Consider the following 18,263-nt stretch of genomic DNA (forward strand, 5'->3'; position numbering starts at 1 on the left):
GTTCCGGCACCACATGCAATTGCTTTGGAGTTGTTAGAATGTTTTGATATTTCTATATAATCAATCTATAAATAATCTACCCCTAAGGCTACATGCAACCGTATCTATTGCACTTTTGACAGTGATTTCGCACGAGGCCTTTTTCACATGATATGCCTATTGCCTGAATATCTATAACCACTAGGCTAATCAATAATCATGTTTTTCTTTCCATTATTTAATTCAACTACATCATGTTAAATCAAGTTATCCCTTTGGAGAGCAATATCACATTGTTACGAAATATGCCTAAATTGGGCAGGACTATAAATCGGGCAATTGAAGCCATCTAGGGCCTATGCTAACTTTGATTGTGTTCAATGAAAATGATAGACCTTTTTATGGACCATTATCGGCAAGTGACTTGATCGTCATCAATATCTTTCCTTTGCGGTACCTTAATTTGTCGTGATTACCAGCCGAGATAAACTTTTATGAATAGATTTTACTCCTGGCTCAGAGATTGCCTGAGCAGTGTCTTAAAAAACGTCATCCTAAAACCTACTCTGAGCTGGGAGTTTTTTTGTCTTTAAAAACGATTCAACAGGATTCCTAGGACCTTTTTGGGGAGACATTTTGTGGATACAGTCCCAACACTCCTACTCTAAGACATGTTGTGAATACGGACCCAGGACTCTAGTTACATGTATCGAATCAAACAAATACAAAAGTTAAGCACTACTGTGTCTTTTGTGATTCTACAGAAAACATCTAAGCATATCAGAATAAAAAAGGGATATTAGTGTTCTTTTGTTTTATTTGATGTGTTTTATTCTGTTAGACAGTGTTTCTGTGGCAGGTGATAGATGACATGAGTAACGCTCTGGGCACAGGCAGCTAAAACCCATTTTGATGATCATAAACAATGGTGTTCAATGAGATACAGACAATAGGATGGATGAAACGATCCACACGATCAAAACAATCCAACAAACATGGGAATTCTAGTTACAGCCTGGCGGTATGTCCTAGAAGATTTGATATGCAGACTGAAGGTGAAAATCAACCAAATGCAGATGTAAATAGTTGAAAAGTAGAAACATATCCAAGTATTGTACTGAAGTAGTATTATTGTCCTATTACTGAACCACTAGGTTAGTCTGTTAGTCAGCCTGACACCTGAAGTACTGTATGTGGATGGCTGCACCTCTACTCCCGCTCAGCAATGGCCACCAAGTGAGTGTCGATCTCTGTCTCAGAGAGTGTCCTGTGAGAGGAAAGAAGAGAAGATGAGAGTGGGTTTTAGAAACCAGGGTTGGGGAGACAGAAAGAGAGAATTGATCATTTGGCTGTTGTTCCCTTTAAATCCTTGATCATTACCATATGAGCATATAAACAACACAGTGATGACGAAATGCAGTTACTGTGATGGTATAGTACCTGAACTTGGGGCTTTCCTTAGTGACCACACCCACTTCAATTTCACTGGGCTTGAAGTCCATTGACAGAATAGAAGAGAGACAGGAGATGGCCAACTATAGGAGGAGAGAGGGAAAGAAACAGAGAGAGTAGAGAGAGAGAGATTGAATACTGTACAGACTTTTACTTTTCACCAGATGTTTCCATGAGTATCCATCCGCCTACCTCCACAGTCATCTCATATGACAGCTCCGGCCTCTTCTTCAGTTTCTTCTCCAGGTAGCTGTTAGCCTCTGTCTGCTTGGCCCCCACGCTAGTGGCCCTGAATCCACAGAAGTAGCCTGCCGGGTCACACTTATACAGCATGGGACCCAGCTGGGGGTCCATGGCCACCAAGATCATACCTGGAGACATTGTGAGGAAAAGGGTCTGAGTCCTCTGTGTGGGAGTTAATACTCACCTACTGCACATAGATTTTTTCAATCACTTTGGTGCCATTTTCACAACTCTAAGCACAAAAATCTAAACAGATCATCAAAATGGCTCATGTTTAAAAACCCTTAGCACATCTTCAGTTGACTGGGTGCAACAAATAAATTCACCATCTTTTGTTGACTGCACCAAATCACTCTTTCAATTTGGATACATATTCTATCTACTGAACAAAAATGTAAATGCAACATGGAAAGTGTTGATCCCATGTTTCATGAGCTGAAATAAAAGATACCAGAAATGTTCCATAAGCACAAAAAGCTTATTTTGCTCAAATTTTGTGCACACATTTGTTTACATCCCTGTTAGTGAGCATTTCTCCTTTGCCAAGATAATCCATCCACCTGACAGGTGTGGCATATCAAGAAGCTGATTAAACAGCATGATCATTACATAGGTCCACCTTGTGCTGTGGACAATAAAATGCCACTAATATGTGCAGTTTTGTCACAAAACACAATGCCACAGATGTCTGAAATGTTTAGGGAGCGTGTAATTGACATGCCGACTGCAGGAATGACCACCAGAGCTGTTGCCAGAGAAGTGAATGTTCATTTCTTATCCATAACCCGCTTCCAACGTTGTTTTGGGAAATTTGGCAGTACATCCAACTGGCCTCACAACCGCAGACCACGTGTATGGCATCGTGTGGGCGAGCGGTTTGCTGATGTCAACACTGTGAACAGAGTGCCCCATGCTGGCGGTGGGGTTATGGTATGGGCAGACATAAGCTACGAACAAGAAAACCATTGCATTTTATCAATGGGAATTTGAATGCAAAGAGATACCGTGATGAGATCCTGGAGCCCATTGTCGTGCCATTTATCTGTCGCCATCACCTCATGTTTCAGCAAGATAATGCACAGCCGCATGATGCAAGGATATGTACACAATTCCTGCAAGCTGAAAATGTCCCAGTTCTTCCATGGCCTGCATATTCACCAGACATGTCACCCATTGGGAATGTTTGGGTACTGACTGGTTTTCTGATCCACGCCCCTACATTTATTTTTAAGGTATCTGTGACCAACAGATGCATATCAGTATTCCCAGTCATATGAAATTCATAGATTAGGACCTAATGAATTAATTTCAATTGACTGATTTCCTTATATGAACTGTAACTCAATAAAATGTTGATATTGTTGCGTTTATATTTTTGTTCAGTATAAGTATCTGTGTTTCAAAATGCAATACTCACTTTACTTTTAATATGATTTTCTTGTCATTTGTTAACAATACAATTAACTATTATTAATCAAACTGCTGAAAACAGATAACTACTGAACCAAAATGTTGTAATGTCTAATTAATATACAGTGCATTCGTAAAGTATTCAGACCCCTTCCCTTTTTTCACATTTTGTTACGTTACAGCCTTATTATGCAATTGATAAAATGATATTGTTTCGTCTCATCAATTTACACAAAATACCCCACAGTGACAAAGCGAAAACAGGTTTTTAGAAAATTTAGCAAATTTATAAAAAATAAAAAACAGAAATACCTTATTTACAGAAGTATTCAGACCCTTTGCTATGAGACTCTAAATTAAGCTCAGGTGCATCCTGTTTCCATTGATCATCCTTGAGATGTTTCTACAACTTGATTAGAGTCCACCTGTGGTAAGTTAAATTGATTGGATATGATTTGGAAAGGCACACACCTGTCTATATAAGGTCCCACAGTTGACAGTGCATGTCAGAGCAAAAAGGATCACCTTCCAACAGGACAACAACCCAAAGCACACAGCCAGGACAACGCAGGAGTGGCTTTGGGACAAATCTCTGAATGTCCTTGAGTGGCCCAGCCAGAGCCTGGACTTGAACCCGATCGAACATCTCTGGAGAGACCTGAAAATAGCTGTGCAGCAACGCTCCCTATCCAACCTGACAGAGCTGAAGAGGATCTGCAGAGAACAATGGGAGAATCTCCTCAAATACAGGTGTGCCAAGCTTGTAGCGTCATACCCAAGAAGACTCAAGGCTGTGATCGCTGCCAAAGGTGCTTCAACAAAGTACTTGCTTCAACAAAGTACAAAGTGCTTCAACAAAGTACAAAGTACTTCAACAAAGTACTGTAAAGGGTCTGAATACTTATGTAAATGTTATATTTCATTTTTTTTATATACTTTTGCCAAAATGTCTATAAACCTGTTTTTGCTTTGTCATTATGGGGTATTGTGTGTAGATTGATGAGGGGAAAAAATAATGTAATCAATTTTAGAATAAGGCTGTAACGTAACAAAATGTGGGAAAAGTCAAGGGGTCTGAATACTTTCCGAACGCACTTTAGTTTCATAACTGCTGATCACTGTAAAACTATATAATTTGTATGTATAAATGTATCAATTGGACATCAATTTATATTGTAAGGTAAAACCAAATCATATATGGATGTGGCTGTAAATACTACATCATCATTCTCCACCAGTGTGCCTTAATAGGACAAAGTGGAAAGCATCCCTCTATGTACTACCATCTGGAATTATAGTGTAGTGTACCGTGCACTGCTGAAATACCTGGGTTGTATATTTAAACAATAAGGCCTGAGGAGATGGGGTATACGGCCAATATACCACGGCTAAGAGACAGGCGATACTGTAGCAGTTGACAAGTCACGTAGAAAAGGTTATCTTGTAGAATGTTGCATGGGGAAGAAATGGTTTACAACACTGTGCTATGTTTTTACAGTAGCCAACTGCTTTACAATACCCCAATTTCTGATTATTTGTCCTACGTATGTACTGTAAAAGGATAATGGAACCGTAAGACTGGCATATTTCTCAACATGCTCGCAACCTGCCATCGGATACAAATGCTAAAATAATTGTGCATGTTAAGTTATTATCAAATACTGTATGGAAAATGATATTTACCACCTACTACTCTTTTTATTGAGCACTTCAAAAATAACATTTTTGAAATGTGTAACTTGTATTTTTTGCATTTGGATTAAATAGTAGTTAAAATGACTAAATGGTGAGCCTATCATTATCTGATGTATTGGTGACTAAACTAAATGTTCTCAGGGTATTTCACTTAAATCGTTGATTTTGCATGAATGACTCAGGGGTGAAAGATGTGTGAAACCCCAATGAAAGCACAACAAGAGTTTCTAATCATAAGATAGGGGGCATTACAAGTGTTTTCAGTTTAGAGTTTTGCAAATATACCACTTACATTTGAAAAATGCGGCAAAGTGATTAAAAAATAGTTATTACTGGGCAATCAGGGAGAGGAAAAAAGGGCGTATAGAGGTATTGAAAGAAAGGAGGTAAACAGTCGGCCGGAGAAGGAACCAGGGGATTAATGGTAAGGGTGAGAGGGAGTGAATCAATGGAGAGGAAGAGAACAGAGAGACAGGGTGACAGGAGGACAGGGGAACACCACTCACAGCATCCCAGAGGTCTCATCTCAGCGTTCTGTGTGTAGACCTGGGAGATGTCCGCCATTCTCCGACACAACATGTCTGCTGTGATGTCATAGCCAAACTTGTACTTCCATTCGGCGGCCTCCACTCGTGCCCTGTGGACCTGGGATCGACTGTCCGCTGAGGGGGAGAGGAAGAGAGAGTAAAAGGATGTGTGTGTGTGTCAGTGGAGGCTCCTCAGAGGAGGAAGGGGAGGACCATCCTTCTGAGTGAATTTCATAAAAATAATAAAACATTTAAATAAAACTACACTAAATATATTTACGTTACCAAATTATTTATTAAAACACACTGTTTTGCTGCTATGACGGTCTACAGTAGCCTCAACAGCACTCTGTATGGTAGCATGGTATAGACGGAGGACAGCTAGCTTCCGTCCTCCTCTGGGTACATTGACTTCGATACAAAACCTAGGAGGCTCATGGTTCTCACCCCCTTCCATAGACTTACACAGTAATTATGACAGCTTCTGGAGGACGTCCTCCAACCTATTAGAGCTCTTGCAGCATGGACTGACATGTTGTCCACCCAATCAAAGGATCAGAGAATTAATCTAGTACTGAAAGGATAAGCTACAGTTAGCTAGCACTGCAGTGCATAAAATGTGGTGAGTAGTTGACTTAAAGAGAGTGAAAGACAATAGTTGAACAGTTTTTAACAAATTCATTTCTTTAAAAATTAAGGAGAAGCAAGATAGAGATTGTCATTTTTTTTCACTCTTTGGTTTCACTTGATTAGCTAGCAAATGCAGCTAGCTAGTTTAGCCTACTCAAACACCCTGCTCAAACAGACGGATGCTATGTTAGCTAGCTAGCTATGACTATCCAACACAACACTGGAACTCTTCCAAGTCAAGGTAAGCTTTTGGTTTTACTAATTTATTGCCACCGGGCTGCCGGTGTAAGTGCTAAACTGCTAACTAACTATACAGTGTAAAGTTACTGCGTGATTGTAGCTGGTTTACTAACACGTTTTAGTTCTATTAGCTATGTTGACTTTGACGTTACTTTAGCTAATATGGTAACAACGATGTAGGCTGTGTGTAGCAGTTATGATACGGTTTGGCTTGGAAAGGTTATTTCGCCTGGTCACATACAGCTGATGTATTGTGCATTGAAGTCCACAAACGAAGGGAAAAGGTGAGAGGAGGACAGCGCATAGATGCGAGCAGGAATACAACGTGGCTGCTATGAATGTGAACTGTGTTTATCCGTGACCTGGGGTGTATTCCTTCCACCAATTCTGTTTAAAAACGCTTCTTAAATGAAAGCAAACGGAACAAAACAGGATAAACATACCTGAATTTGACCAATAGAAACTCGTTTGCAACTGTTGGACTAACGATTACACCCTAGATCAGCTAGATGTAGGCAATAGTGTGCAAGGCGGTATTAAATGTGTCACTATCTGTCCGTCTGTCACTGTCTGTCACCAATATTTTCTCTCGACCTGTGTGCTGCTACTGTCACGCCCTGACCATAGAGATCCTTTTTATGTCTCTATTTGTTTTGGTCAGGGTGTGATTTGGGGTGGGTATTCTATGTTCTTTAGTTCTATTATTTGTATTTCTATGTTTTGGCCGAGTAGGGTTCTCAATCAGGGACAGCTGTCTATCGTTGTCTCTGATTGAGAACCATACTTAGGTAGCCCTTTTTCCCACCTGTCTTTGTGGAAGGTCAACTTTGTTTGTGGCACATAGCCCTTTAGCTTCACGGTTGTTTTGGATTGTTTATTGTTTTTGTCGGCGTCATTTCTAATAAAAAGGAATATGTACGCTCACCACGCTGCGCTTTGGTCTACTTCTGTTGACGGCCGTGACAGCTACGTTGTAATCTTTCATTCATAGGCTAGGTTGTAGCAACCTCTTGATGGGTATAGGGGAAATTTGAGTATCATGTAGTAGCCTAACTTTATCGATGTTACATTGAAGTGGGTGAATGGAATATGAATGACAGTTATCCAATATACTGTAATAGAAATAAGGCCATGTTCATAAATAATTGTTCTCCCTCATCTTAAACGCCACTGACCACCAGTGGTGTGTGTGTGTGTGTGATGTGAGATGTCGTCTGTGCCATTATACACACCATTGTGTCCTGTCATCACACATCCAATGCGTGGGGTAAGTGGGTACATGTTGGTCAGAGTGGCAGAATCCAGCAGCTTGTCCTGTATTATAATGACAGGGTCACATATAGTAGATGATACCTCATTGTTGTTAAGAATATTGGGTTGGTGCCACAATATAATATTTCGATTGGACAAGCTTTAACAAATCAGTGGCGTGTGCCCTGTCAGCAGAAATGCTGAGACACCACTCTGTCATGCTTCACTGTTCATGACTGACTCTTTCTCTAACGCCAGATATCAACATTCTTTTTCTAATTTGGATGAAGTCAAAGACAACTAAGACAGAAGCTCCTGGTACATGGAGATGGAACTCAGGACAGATGATGAATATCTTACCGGCACTTTCTTCTGTGTGACCACCACAGCACAGTCTGTCCCCCGCACGCCCAGTGATGTCAACCCACCCTGGGCGATGGCTTTGAAGGCATACTCTGAGGGACAACACATGAGAACGTGAGATTATACTACTTAAATATAGGCTAACTTTTAAAAGCGGCATGGGATAAACAGGGGGCTTGGAATACTATAGGTCTAAAGGTGCTCATGGGAAAGTCTCAAACATTGGTAGATCGCTTTATTGACGGACATATTATACCACAGAGAAGTAACACACATTTAAAACATTTGTAGTCCCCCCCCACATGCTATGTGAAATATACAATCACAATATGTGTATAATCACAATATGGTTATAATCACAATATACTACACGTTTGGCCTATGGGGATGCTCATCGTCACATACAGCTACAGCGCAACACATTCACTGGGCGAATATCTTAGATGATTTTGGATGGTATAGAACGATACATATACAGATGCTAGACAAGCCTAGGTCATCCCCTGCACGAAACAAAACTGGAGAAATTAAGCAAAACATCTCACCGACTTGATAGAGGCGGCCCTCAGGAGAAAAAATCGTAATGTGTCGGTCAAATCCAGCATTCGAACCACGGGACATTGCTTTGCGTCAAATGATGCTCACCTGAAGTGAACTTTCGGCGAGTAACCTGTTACCTTTTCTGCAGTATCCTAATAGCCTTATTAGGACTATATTCACCGTTGTTGTCTGTTGCAGTAAAACAAGAAGAACAGTCTACAATAGAGAGCAGACGATGATAAAGGTGTTTGTTGAGCTTCTCGGTGGAGTTTTACTTTCTCTTTCTTTTTTCAATGAACCATGAGAAGACTGGCACATGTGTGTTGTGAACAACAATAGTGGAATCGGTGGTTTCAAAATAAAAGTTTCGAATTGAAACTAAAGCAAGCAGATAAAAATAATCATGCCAAAATTGGACTCTAATGCTAAACAAGGTTGGAATGCTGCTATACAAATTCAACAAAAGATCATAATTAGTTAATTTGATGCCAAATAATTGGTTGAAATTGCACTGTGGATGTATTCGACTTCAGAATTGCGTTGGGGGCATACTTACATAGGAATGTACAGGCTTACCTATGGATCTTGTGTCTATGAAATGGGGTACCAGCCTACTCAATAACACTCACAGAACAGCTATGCCAGTCCATATGATGCAAAACCCAGCATTCAATTATGCAAAATGTATTTTGAAAGTTATACATCTTGAAAACTTGATTGCTGAAATGGAGAACTGTTTGGGACTATATCAACAATAGACCAATGAAACAAATACCAAAATATAGTTTCCTTTAAATTCCTTCAATAAGAGCTATGAATCTAATATTTGTGTACACTCGACATAGTTATATTCTGTGAGTGTCACTGAGTAGACTGATACCCCATTTCATGGAGCCAAGATCCATAGGTAAGGCTGTACATTTCAATGTAAGTATGCTCCAATGCAATTCTGAAGTATAATACATCCACATTGCGATTTCAACAAATGTGAAAACTTTTTGGGTGTCAAATGAACTAATTATTCTCTTTAATTGAATGTATATAAGAACATTCCAACTTTGTTTAACATTATTTAGTCCAGTTGTGGCATAATTCCACAATTTGTATCCGTTTGCATCAGTTTCAATGGGAAACTTTTATTTTGAAGGCAAACCGCCGATTGTACTATTGTTGCTCACGCTAATGCTGCAAACAACACACTGGTAAAGCTGGTTACAATTTGTTCGCAATAAGGAAGTTGTCTGTGGAAGGATATAGCACTACTGGCGAAATAAATCATAAGAATAAATCATCCCGCGCCCCTACTGTGCGCGCAGGGGCGCCACGTCTATTTATATGGGCACAAGCACTTCATGACACAGACTATTCAGACTGCTCTTGTTGTTGAAGAGAACATTCCGCATGTTTAAATCAAATTTTCTTCCAATTCTAGACATTTTGCCACGTCTAATGTGTATTCATGTGATATTTCAGTGACTCAAACCATACAACATCTATGGGTTAAAATACCTAGCTAAAAAACGTTAGCTGACATGGGCTAGTTGATCTGGACATTTCTGACAAGTTATAAATAGCTCTGTAAGGTATACAATGACTGACACGAGAAGAAGAAAACTGATGATGCACTACTCTATTTCGAAATTGCATCTTGTGCATTCTACTTTTACAACTTTCAAGAGTAAGTTAAAAGCCGGACTGAGTTCCTTTATAAAAAAGGGAACCCTAGCGCACCCCCCTGGGGGACACGGCCCACAGTTTGGGAACCACTACAGTATATGAAAATCTATGCCTACTCCCATTTTGTAAAGAAGAGGTTTCTCTCTCTATCTCTCTCTCACACCTTCAAGTCATCAGTATTTCCTACCATTTGTCCAACCATCCTAGGCATTGCTCCTCTGCCCAAATGTCTGGGCGCAGGGTAGGTTTCTGTCTGAGCGACAAGAGACAGAGACAAATTCATCTGGTTGCTTTTGCTGAGCTTTGTGCGTAAGTTTAAACTTATACTACTGTAGGCTACATTGGAGCTTCTCTTGCAGCCTTACTCATATGGGTTCTCCTCGGTATAACTGTCATAAATTGTCTCTTAACATTTTCATTCAACATTGAATTCCCTCTGGTCAGGAGCCACGGTGTTGAGGTGTTTGAGGTAAGTCAATTTCCATTACATTGCATTATGTTCTTAGGTTTAGGATGGAAGACATGAGAATAGTGTCATTATAAGGTTGTAAAAATACAATCTGTAGGCATGTGAGGGATACATTAGTAATTGCTTTATATTGTAGTTAGGAAACAAGTTATGCCAGTTGAATGATTGATGGTATTTATGAAACTATGAGTTTCAAAAAAAAAATGTATGTTAATATGTGTCACATAGAAACACGCATTACCCCCCCTCTCTTGCTCTCTCTCTCTCTCTCTCTCTCTCTCTCTCTCTCTCTCTCTCTCTCTCTCTCTCTCTCTCTCTCTCTCTCTCTCTCTCTCTCTCTCTCTCTCTCTCTCTCTCTCTCTTTCTCTCTCTCACTCACTTACTCCTTCTTTTCCTGTCTGTCTCTGTTTTCCTGTCTGACACACACATTACCCCCCTCTCTTGCTCTCTCTGTCTCTCTCTCTCTCTATGTCTCTCTCTCTCTTTCTCTCTCTTTCTCTCTCTTTCTCTCTCTCTCTCTTTCTCTCCCTCTCTCTTTCTCTCCCTCTCGCTTTCTCTCTCTCTCTCTCTCTCTCACTCACTTACTCCTTCTTTTCCTGTCTGTCTCTGTCACTGTCTTGTCTGATTCAGATGTCTTGTTCGTTGTTTCATTCACTGCCACCTGCAGTCAGCTGCTTGGAGCACCTCTCAAACAGAGGGGAACAATAGCTGTAGCGTTTGCCTCACAGATGCATGTCATAGCATTACATTTGAATATTTACACATCAAGTTGTGCCTGAGGCAGAGGATATTTTATTCACACTTCTCTCCTGATACAGATAGATCTCAGTCAGCCATTGGTCTCAAGGACCCTTTGAGGACATTGTACACAAGCTCTCTGATGTCATTGTCGAGGCCGAGTACGACAGCCAATCGCAACAACTCCTCGACAACTTCCAGGTATGGTAAAAGGGCCCATTTAATTGGGTACAACAGTAGTATTTTATCATACTAAAGTATATGTTTGTGTGTTTCAGGGTTATGTGTCCGCGCATCCCCATAATGTTCTTCTGGACCCCCTTCCAGCAATGAGCCAGCTACTGGATCGCTTTGCCTCCAAACAGATTATGAGCCAGCTCCAGAACTCCCTGAGAAGTACAGCTTAGTAGCCTCACTGTCCCTCCTCTAGACATCTGCCAAGCCAAGCTCTCATCTGTCTTATGCTCTTCCTGATCCCTCCCCCCTGTAGACTGGTGAATCAGCAGCCCTCCCTACTTGGAGATTAGCACCAGTGACCTGTCAGTCATCCAGGAGGACGTGGAGAGCAAGGGCCTCAGCTTCCCTCTGAGTCAGTGAGGGACTGTCTATACCCAAACACATAAACTTACTAACTAAACTTGTTGTTTTCAGAGCCTCCACACCAGGCAATGGTGATTCAGTTTTTGGCAAACTCCTTTTATCTCATTTATAAGACATTTACGGCTGATTTCCTGGACACAGATTTAGCCTAGTCTTGGAACAAGAAGCATGTTCAATGGAGATTGTCCATTGAAAGTGATTTTAGTCGAGGACTAGGCTTAACCTGTGACTGGGAAACTGTCCCATAAGATTGAGTGTTGTATTTACTTCACAAGCTGTTCCACACGACTGTGTGAGCACGCTCTCCATAGCTGATGGAGAGCGTGAACATTCACAAGGCCGCGGGGCCAGACGGATTACCAGGACGTGTAATCAGAGCATAGGCTGACCAACCGGAAAGTGTCTTCACTGACATTTTCAACCTCTCCCTGACCGAGTCTGTAATACCTACATGTTTCAAACAGACCACCATAGTCTCTGTGCCCAAGAAAGCGAAGGTAACCTGCCTAATTGACTACCGCCCCGTAACACTCACGTCTGTAGCCATGAAGTGCTTTGAAAGGCTGGTCATGGCTCACATCAACACCATTATCCCAGAAACCCTAGACCAACTCTAATTCGTATACCGCCCCAACAGATCCACAGATGACGCAATCTCAATCCCACTCCACACTGCCCTTTCCCACCTGGACAAAAGGAACACCTATGTGAGAATGCTATTCATTGACTACAGCTCAGTGTTCAACACCATAGTGCCCACAAACTCATCACTATTTTATTTTATTTTTTAAAACTCTGTTTATTCAGTTTTACACACAAGACAACACAAAACAACATAAATAATATACTCAACTAGAAAAAAAATTCTTCAAAGATACCGTACTTTAGATAAGTTGAACACATCAGGCAGAAGGCTACAAAGGTTAAAGGGCAATCTGTAGTACAGGGACAGAGCAAACACCTCATCATTGTTCCTGTAAACAAGGGATAAGGGGTAGAGAAATGCAACCACTCACAGACAATCATGGCCACAGACTGACTATCCACTGGACCAAAAATAAAAAGTTTACAATGCTTTAAAATAAAAAATGAATAATAATCATTTTATTTAAGCGTGAACAATTATTTATTTTTTTAAACAGGGCAAAACAAGCTCACATTTTAGTCTCTGACCGGGCAAGATGAACAAGGCATCTGCAGGTCACAATCAATAAGCACATCATCAAACTTAATGCCCCCCCCCCCCCCCCCAAACCCCCCCCCCCCCCCAAAAAAACAAATAAATGCTCATCCAACCCTTAAGTCACAGGGGGGTCAAATACAGACGTATTTGTTTTAATACGAATGCCATCAGAGGACTGTTTAAAGTGAGACCGGAATGGAGCCCAAGCCTCATAAAACAGTTTGGGGTTCCCACGTGTATTGAATTGAATTTTTTCTAGTTTCAGAGAGCACAACACATCTCTCACCCAATATTTATAGGATGGTGGAGCTGCCATCTTCCAGTTCTGTAGTATAAGCCATCTAGCTAAAAGAGTTGTATAAGCAACAGTGTCCAACTGAATTCTTGACAGGGGGGTACCTATGGGCAGTACTCCAAAAAGAGCTGTAAGGGGAGACGGATCTATAACAGTGTCATATATATCAGAGAAACATTTAAATATTAATTCCCAGCAACCTGACAGTTTATGACAGCCCCAAATTATATGCAACAGTGTGGCTTATTCCGTTTTACATCTGACACAGGTAGGATCAAAATCAGAGAATATTCTTCCAAGTTTGGCCCCGGACCAGTGGATACGGTGAACCACCTTGAATTGAATGAGGCTGTGTCTAGTGCTAAAAGAGGACGAATGCACCCTGTGCAGCACAGATTCCCAAGTGTCTTACCCAAGTTCTTCCCCCAAATCCTTTTCCCATCGAGTCTTTAAAGGCACCAAAGAAGGGTTCTGTAAGTCATGAATGATTGCATATACATCTGAAATTGCACCCCTAGGAAGCTTGTTCAGCTCAAAGATGTTCTCTATAGCTGTATTCGCAGGCCTATGGGGAAATTCAGGTGTGTTAGCTCTGACAAAGTTCCTAGACTGGAGATAGCGGAAAAAGTGGGATTGGGGGAGGATGAACTTTTCAAGTAGCTGAACAAAAGAGGCAAATGTATCATCAAAGAATAATTGGGCTAGTGAGGAGAGGCCTAGTGAGTGCCAGATGGCAAAAGCCTCATCATTCAAAGATGGAGGAAATAAAATGTTCTGATTGATTGGGCCTGATAGAGAAAAGCCTCGGAGGCTAAAGGCTAAACAGGACTGATTCCAAATTTTAAGAGACTGCTTTACAATTGGGTTGACACACCTTTTGCCAAGGGACACTGGGAGAGACGAGCACAACACAGAAGAAAGTGCAGCAGGTTTACACGATTCAGACTCCATCTGGACCCAGAGTGGTCTAGGGCCAGTAGGATCAGTCTGCAGCCAGTACAAAAGGGCTCTGAAATTTGCAGCCCAATAGTATGTCTGAAAATTTGTTAGAGCTAAACCACCCAAAGCGTTAGGCTTCTGTAAATGTTTTCTACCAATCCGTGGTACCTTGCCATCCCAAATAAAATACATGAATGTTTGATCCAGTGAATTAAAAAAAGATTTAGAAATAAAAATGGGTAAACATTGAAACAAATATAAAAATTTGGGCAACACATTCATTTTAATGACATTAATCCTTCCAATAAGAGAAAGAGGTAGCGAATTCCAAGAAGTAAAAGATTGTTTCAAACTGTCTGCTAGAGCAACAAAGTTTTCCTGAAACAAATTTGAATATTTCCTTGTCACTTTAATTCCCAAGTAGGTGAATTGATCCCGAACAATCCTAAACTGAAAACTTGTAAAAGAACAATTTAAAGCAGCCTTATTTACAGGAAAAAGCTCACTCTTGCCTAGATTCAGCTTGTACCCTGAGATTGATCTAAACTTTTTAAGAACAGATAAGGCACGTGGCAATGAGGTATCAGGGTTGGAGATAAACAAAAGGAGGTCATCAGCATATAGCGAGACTTTCTGCTCTAAGCCCGTCCTGATTATACCTTGAATGGCATCATTAGAGCATAGTGCAATGGCGAGAGGCTTGATTGCCAAAGCAAACAACAAGGGGGAGAGTGGACAACCCTGTCTGGATCCGCTGTGCAAGGGAAAATAGTCTGAGGACAAGTTGTTAGTCCGTACCGAAGCCATGGGAGAAAAATAAAGAATCTTTATCAACGCAATGAATTTGGGGCCAAAGCCAAATCTATAAAGGGCGGCTGTTAGGTAGTCCCACTCAACGCAGTCAAAATCTTTTTCCGTATCAAGTGAGACCACCACCTCCGGGTCCCCCGACGCTGGGGAGTACAGTATATTCATAAGGCGTCTAATACTGAAAAACAAATGCCTATTTCTCACAAAGCCAGTCTGGTCAGAGTGTATTACTTGGTGCAGCGAGCCTTCCATACGGTTGGCTAAAAGCTTGGCTAGGATTTTGTAATCACAGTTTAAAAGCGAGATTGTGCGATAGGATCCACATTCCAGGGGGTCTTTGTTTTTCTTTAATAGTAATGAAATTTAAGCCTGATAAAGACTAGGTGGAAGCTTTGAGGTATTAAGGCACTATGCAAATAATTGAGACAAGAATGGGCAAAGCAGACCAGAAAACATCCTGTAAAATTTGTTTGGAAAACCGCCCGGACCCGGTGATTTACCACTATTCATTGCGGACACTGCTGTTGCAATCTCCTCAGGTGTAAATTATTCTTCTAGACAGTCATGGGAGTCTGTATCAATTGAAGGCATATTCAAGCCATTAAAGAATAAATCAATAAGCAAAGGGTCTTGAGGAGATTCAGAGGTGTATAGAGCAGAGTAAAATTGTTTGAATTGATCATTGATCTCTTTATGTATAACTGTGGTGGCACCAGACGGGGTCCTTATTTGTGGGATTAAACGTGAGGCCTCAGATATACGGATCTGATGTGCAAGGAGTTTACTGGCCTTGTCGCCTTGTTCATACACTCTTGACTGAGCTCGCAAGAGTAACTGTTCAGCTTGCCTGGTAGAAAGCTCATCAAATTCAGATTGGAGTAGTTGGCGCTCTTTATGCAGATCAGAGGATGGATCCGTAGCATACTTCTCATCCAATGTGGCTATGGATTCGCTCAGGTCCCAAAGTCGCTGAGAGCGAACTCTGTTTTGGTTGGCTGTATAAGAAATAATTTCGCCAAGTAGGTATGCTTTGAGAGACTCCCAGATGGTAGAGCAGGACATACCTGGCGTTGAATTGGTTTCTAGGAATAAGGTGATTTCAGAAGAAATGAAACTCCTTATCTGAGAGTAAAATGGGGTTAAGACGCCATTGATAACACTGGGGGAACTCTAGTTCAAGCACTAATGGTGAATGGTCATAAATAACAATACTCTCGTAAGTACACCGCCAAATGTTAGGCAGAAGTTTTTTGTCCAAAAAGAAGTAATCAATGCGGGAGAATGTTTGATGAACATGAGAATAAAAGGAATACTGTCTATCTGTAGCATGTAGGAAATGCCAGGCCTCACACATAGCATATTTCTGAAGAAAATATTGAAAAAGTAGGGCACATTTAGAGGGGCCTGTAGTTCTTTGTGAGGACTTGTCAAGAACTGGGGACATTGTACAGTTGAAATTTCCCCCTAAAATCAACAAATGAGAATCTAAATTGGGTATAGCAGATAAAAAGGAAGAAATGAAACTTGTGTCATCCCAATTGGGAGCATAAACACTAGTCAAAACAAGAGGGGTAGAAAACAGTTTACCGGTTACTTTGACTTATCGTCCCTTAGGATCAGCAAAACCTCAGAAGTTACAAAGGGAGTAGCTTTATCAACCAAAATGGCAGCACCTCTTGATTTACTATGAAAGTTAGAGTGGAACACTTGACCAATCCAGTCCCTGTGCATCCTAAAATACTCACCAGTCCTCAAGTGAGTCTCTTGTAGAAATGCAACATTTGCATAAAAACCCTTTAAGTGTGTCAGCACCCTTTTACGCTTCACAGGGTTGTCAACCCCTTTGATGTTCAACGAAATGTACTTGATCGTATTATTTCGACCACCCTGAGCACTGCCGTTATACAATCCTGTCATTAGAGCATAGAGTGGAAAAGCAATGAATACCCCAAAACCCCAGAATAACTTGTCTCAGACTAATAATGTACGGTGCAAGATACTTTGAAAAAGTACAGAAAAAAAATTAAAAGACAGAATGACAACATTAGAACTGAACAATTCAACCTCTTTCCTCCCCCCAACCACCTCCCCCTATCCCAGACAGTACCTCCCCAAACGAGGTACAAGCCTAAGTAGAACATGTTCTCTTCGCACAGTATGTCTGTGAGAGTGCGGTGTTAAACCCAAACCTACAGTCCTGCTCTTTAAAGTTATGTTTGTGTTCGTGTATTAAGCAGCAAAAAGAGAGAAAAAAATTAAATAAAAGTGAATCCCTTGTGCAAACGAAATTACAAAAGCACCACTTGTAGATGTATATAATTATATTCCCAGTCTTATAACAGGCATTGAGAGAGAAAATAAATCAAATGTACACTGCTCAAAAAAATAAAGGGAACACTTAAACAACACAATGTAACTCCAAGTCAATCACACTTCTGTGAAATCAAACTGTCCACTTAGGAAGCAACACTGATTGACAATACATTTCACATGCTGATGTGCAAATGGAATAGACAAAAGGTGGAAATTATGGGCAATTAGCAAGACACCCCCAATAAAGGAGTGATTCTGCAGGTGGTGACCACAGACCACTTCTCAGTTCCTATGCTTCCTGGCTGATGTTTTGGTCACTTTTGAATGCTGGCGGTGCTTTCACTCTAGTGGTAGCATGAGACGGAGTCTACAACCCACACAAGTGGCTCAGGTAGTGCAGCTCATCCAGGATGACACATCAATGCGAGCTGTGGCAAGAAGGTTTGCTGTGTCTGTCAGCATAGTGTCCAGAGCATGGAGGCGCTACCAGGAGACAGGCCAGTACATCAGGAGATGTGGAGGAGGCCGTAGGAGGGCAACAACCCAGCAGCAGGACCGCTACCTCCGCCTTTGTGCAAGGAGGAGCACTGCCAGAGCCCTGCAAAATGACCTTCAGCAGGCCACAAATGTGCATCTCCTGTATTCGGGCCTCAATCGTAGCAACTACCTCCGTTTTCATTCCAGCCATCTCAGAGCATAGTAGTTTGATGGCCTCGAGAATGTTCATTTCAGCGCCGCCAGGCCAAGCCGCACCCCCGGGTAAAGTTTGAGTCCCCGAGCCCTCAGACTCAGGAGAGGGCGGTGATGAGAGTGGGTCTTGTAGGCCGGGTTTTCTCAGTCATGTTTTTGGCCTTATGTTTGAAAAGTAAAAGTGAAAGTCACCCAGTAAAATACTACTTGAGTAAAAGT

The 18,263-nt window shown here is 41.2% G+C and overlaps 1 protein-coding gene and 1 pseudogene across 1 annotated transcript; one reads left to right on the forward strand and one right to left on the reverse strand.

Moving 5' to 3' along the window:
- Positions 1-778: 778 nt before the first annotated feature.
- LOC129832250 (proteasome subunit alpha type-6-like) lies at positions 779-8,655 on the reverse strand. The gene is made up of 7 exons (XM_055896179.1): positions 8,336-8,655; positions 7,788-7,882; positions 7,409-7,490; positions 5,286-5,441; positions 1,624-1,802; positions 1,420-1,514; positions 779-1,246 (listed from the first exon to the last, which is right to left on the reverse strand). Exons 1-7 carry the CDS (start codon positions 8,409-8,411, stop codon positions 1,189-1,191), a joined length of 741 nt encoding a protein of 246 aa, XP_055752154.1. The 5' UTR covers positions 8,412-8,655; the 3' UTR covers positions 779-1,188.
- A 1,521-nt stretch (positions 8,656-10,176) lies between these two features.
- Positions 10,177-12,998, forward strand: LOC129832256 (inositol-tetrakisphosphate 1-kinase-like; annotated as a pseudogene).
- Positions 12,999-18,263: the final 5,265 nt, after the last annotated feature.

The sequence above is a fragment of the Salvelinus fontinalis genome, chromosome 33, assembly GCF_029448725.1.
Source record: "Salvelinus fontinalis isolate EN_2023a chromosome 33, ASM2944872v1, whole genome shotgun sequence".
In the NCBI taxonomy this organism is placed as follows: Eukaryota; Metazoa; Chordata; class Actinopteri; order Salmoniformes; family Salmonidae; genus Salvelinus; species Salvelinus fontinalis.

What these genes read in the sequence shown, in the direction of transcription:
- LOC129832250 (XM_055896179.1), bottom strand. Translation starts at nt 8,411, where the DNA reads ATGTCCCGTGGTTCGAATGCTGGATTTGACCGACACATTACGATTTTT. An exon ending in GGGCCGCCTCTATCAAGTCG is followed by an intron (nt 7,883 to 8,335) that starts GTGAGATGTTTT and finishes GTTGTCCCTCAG; the next exon opens with AGTATGCCTTCAAAGCCATC. An exon ending in TCACACAGAAGAAAGTGCCG is followed by an intron (nt 7,491 to 7,787) that starts GTAAGATATTCA and finishes ATTATAATACAG; the next exon opens with GACAAGCTGCTGGATTCTGC.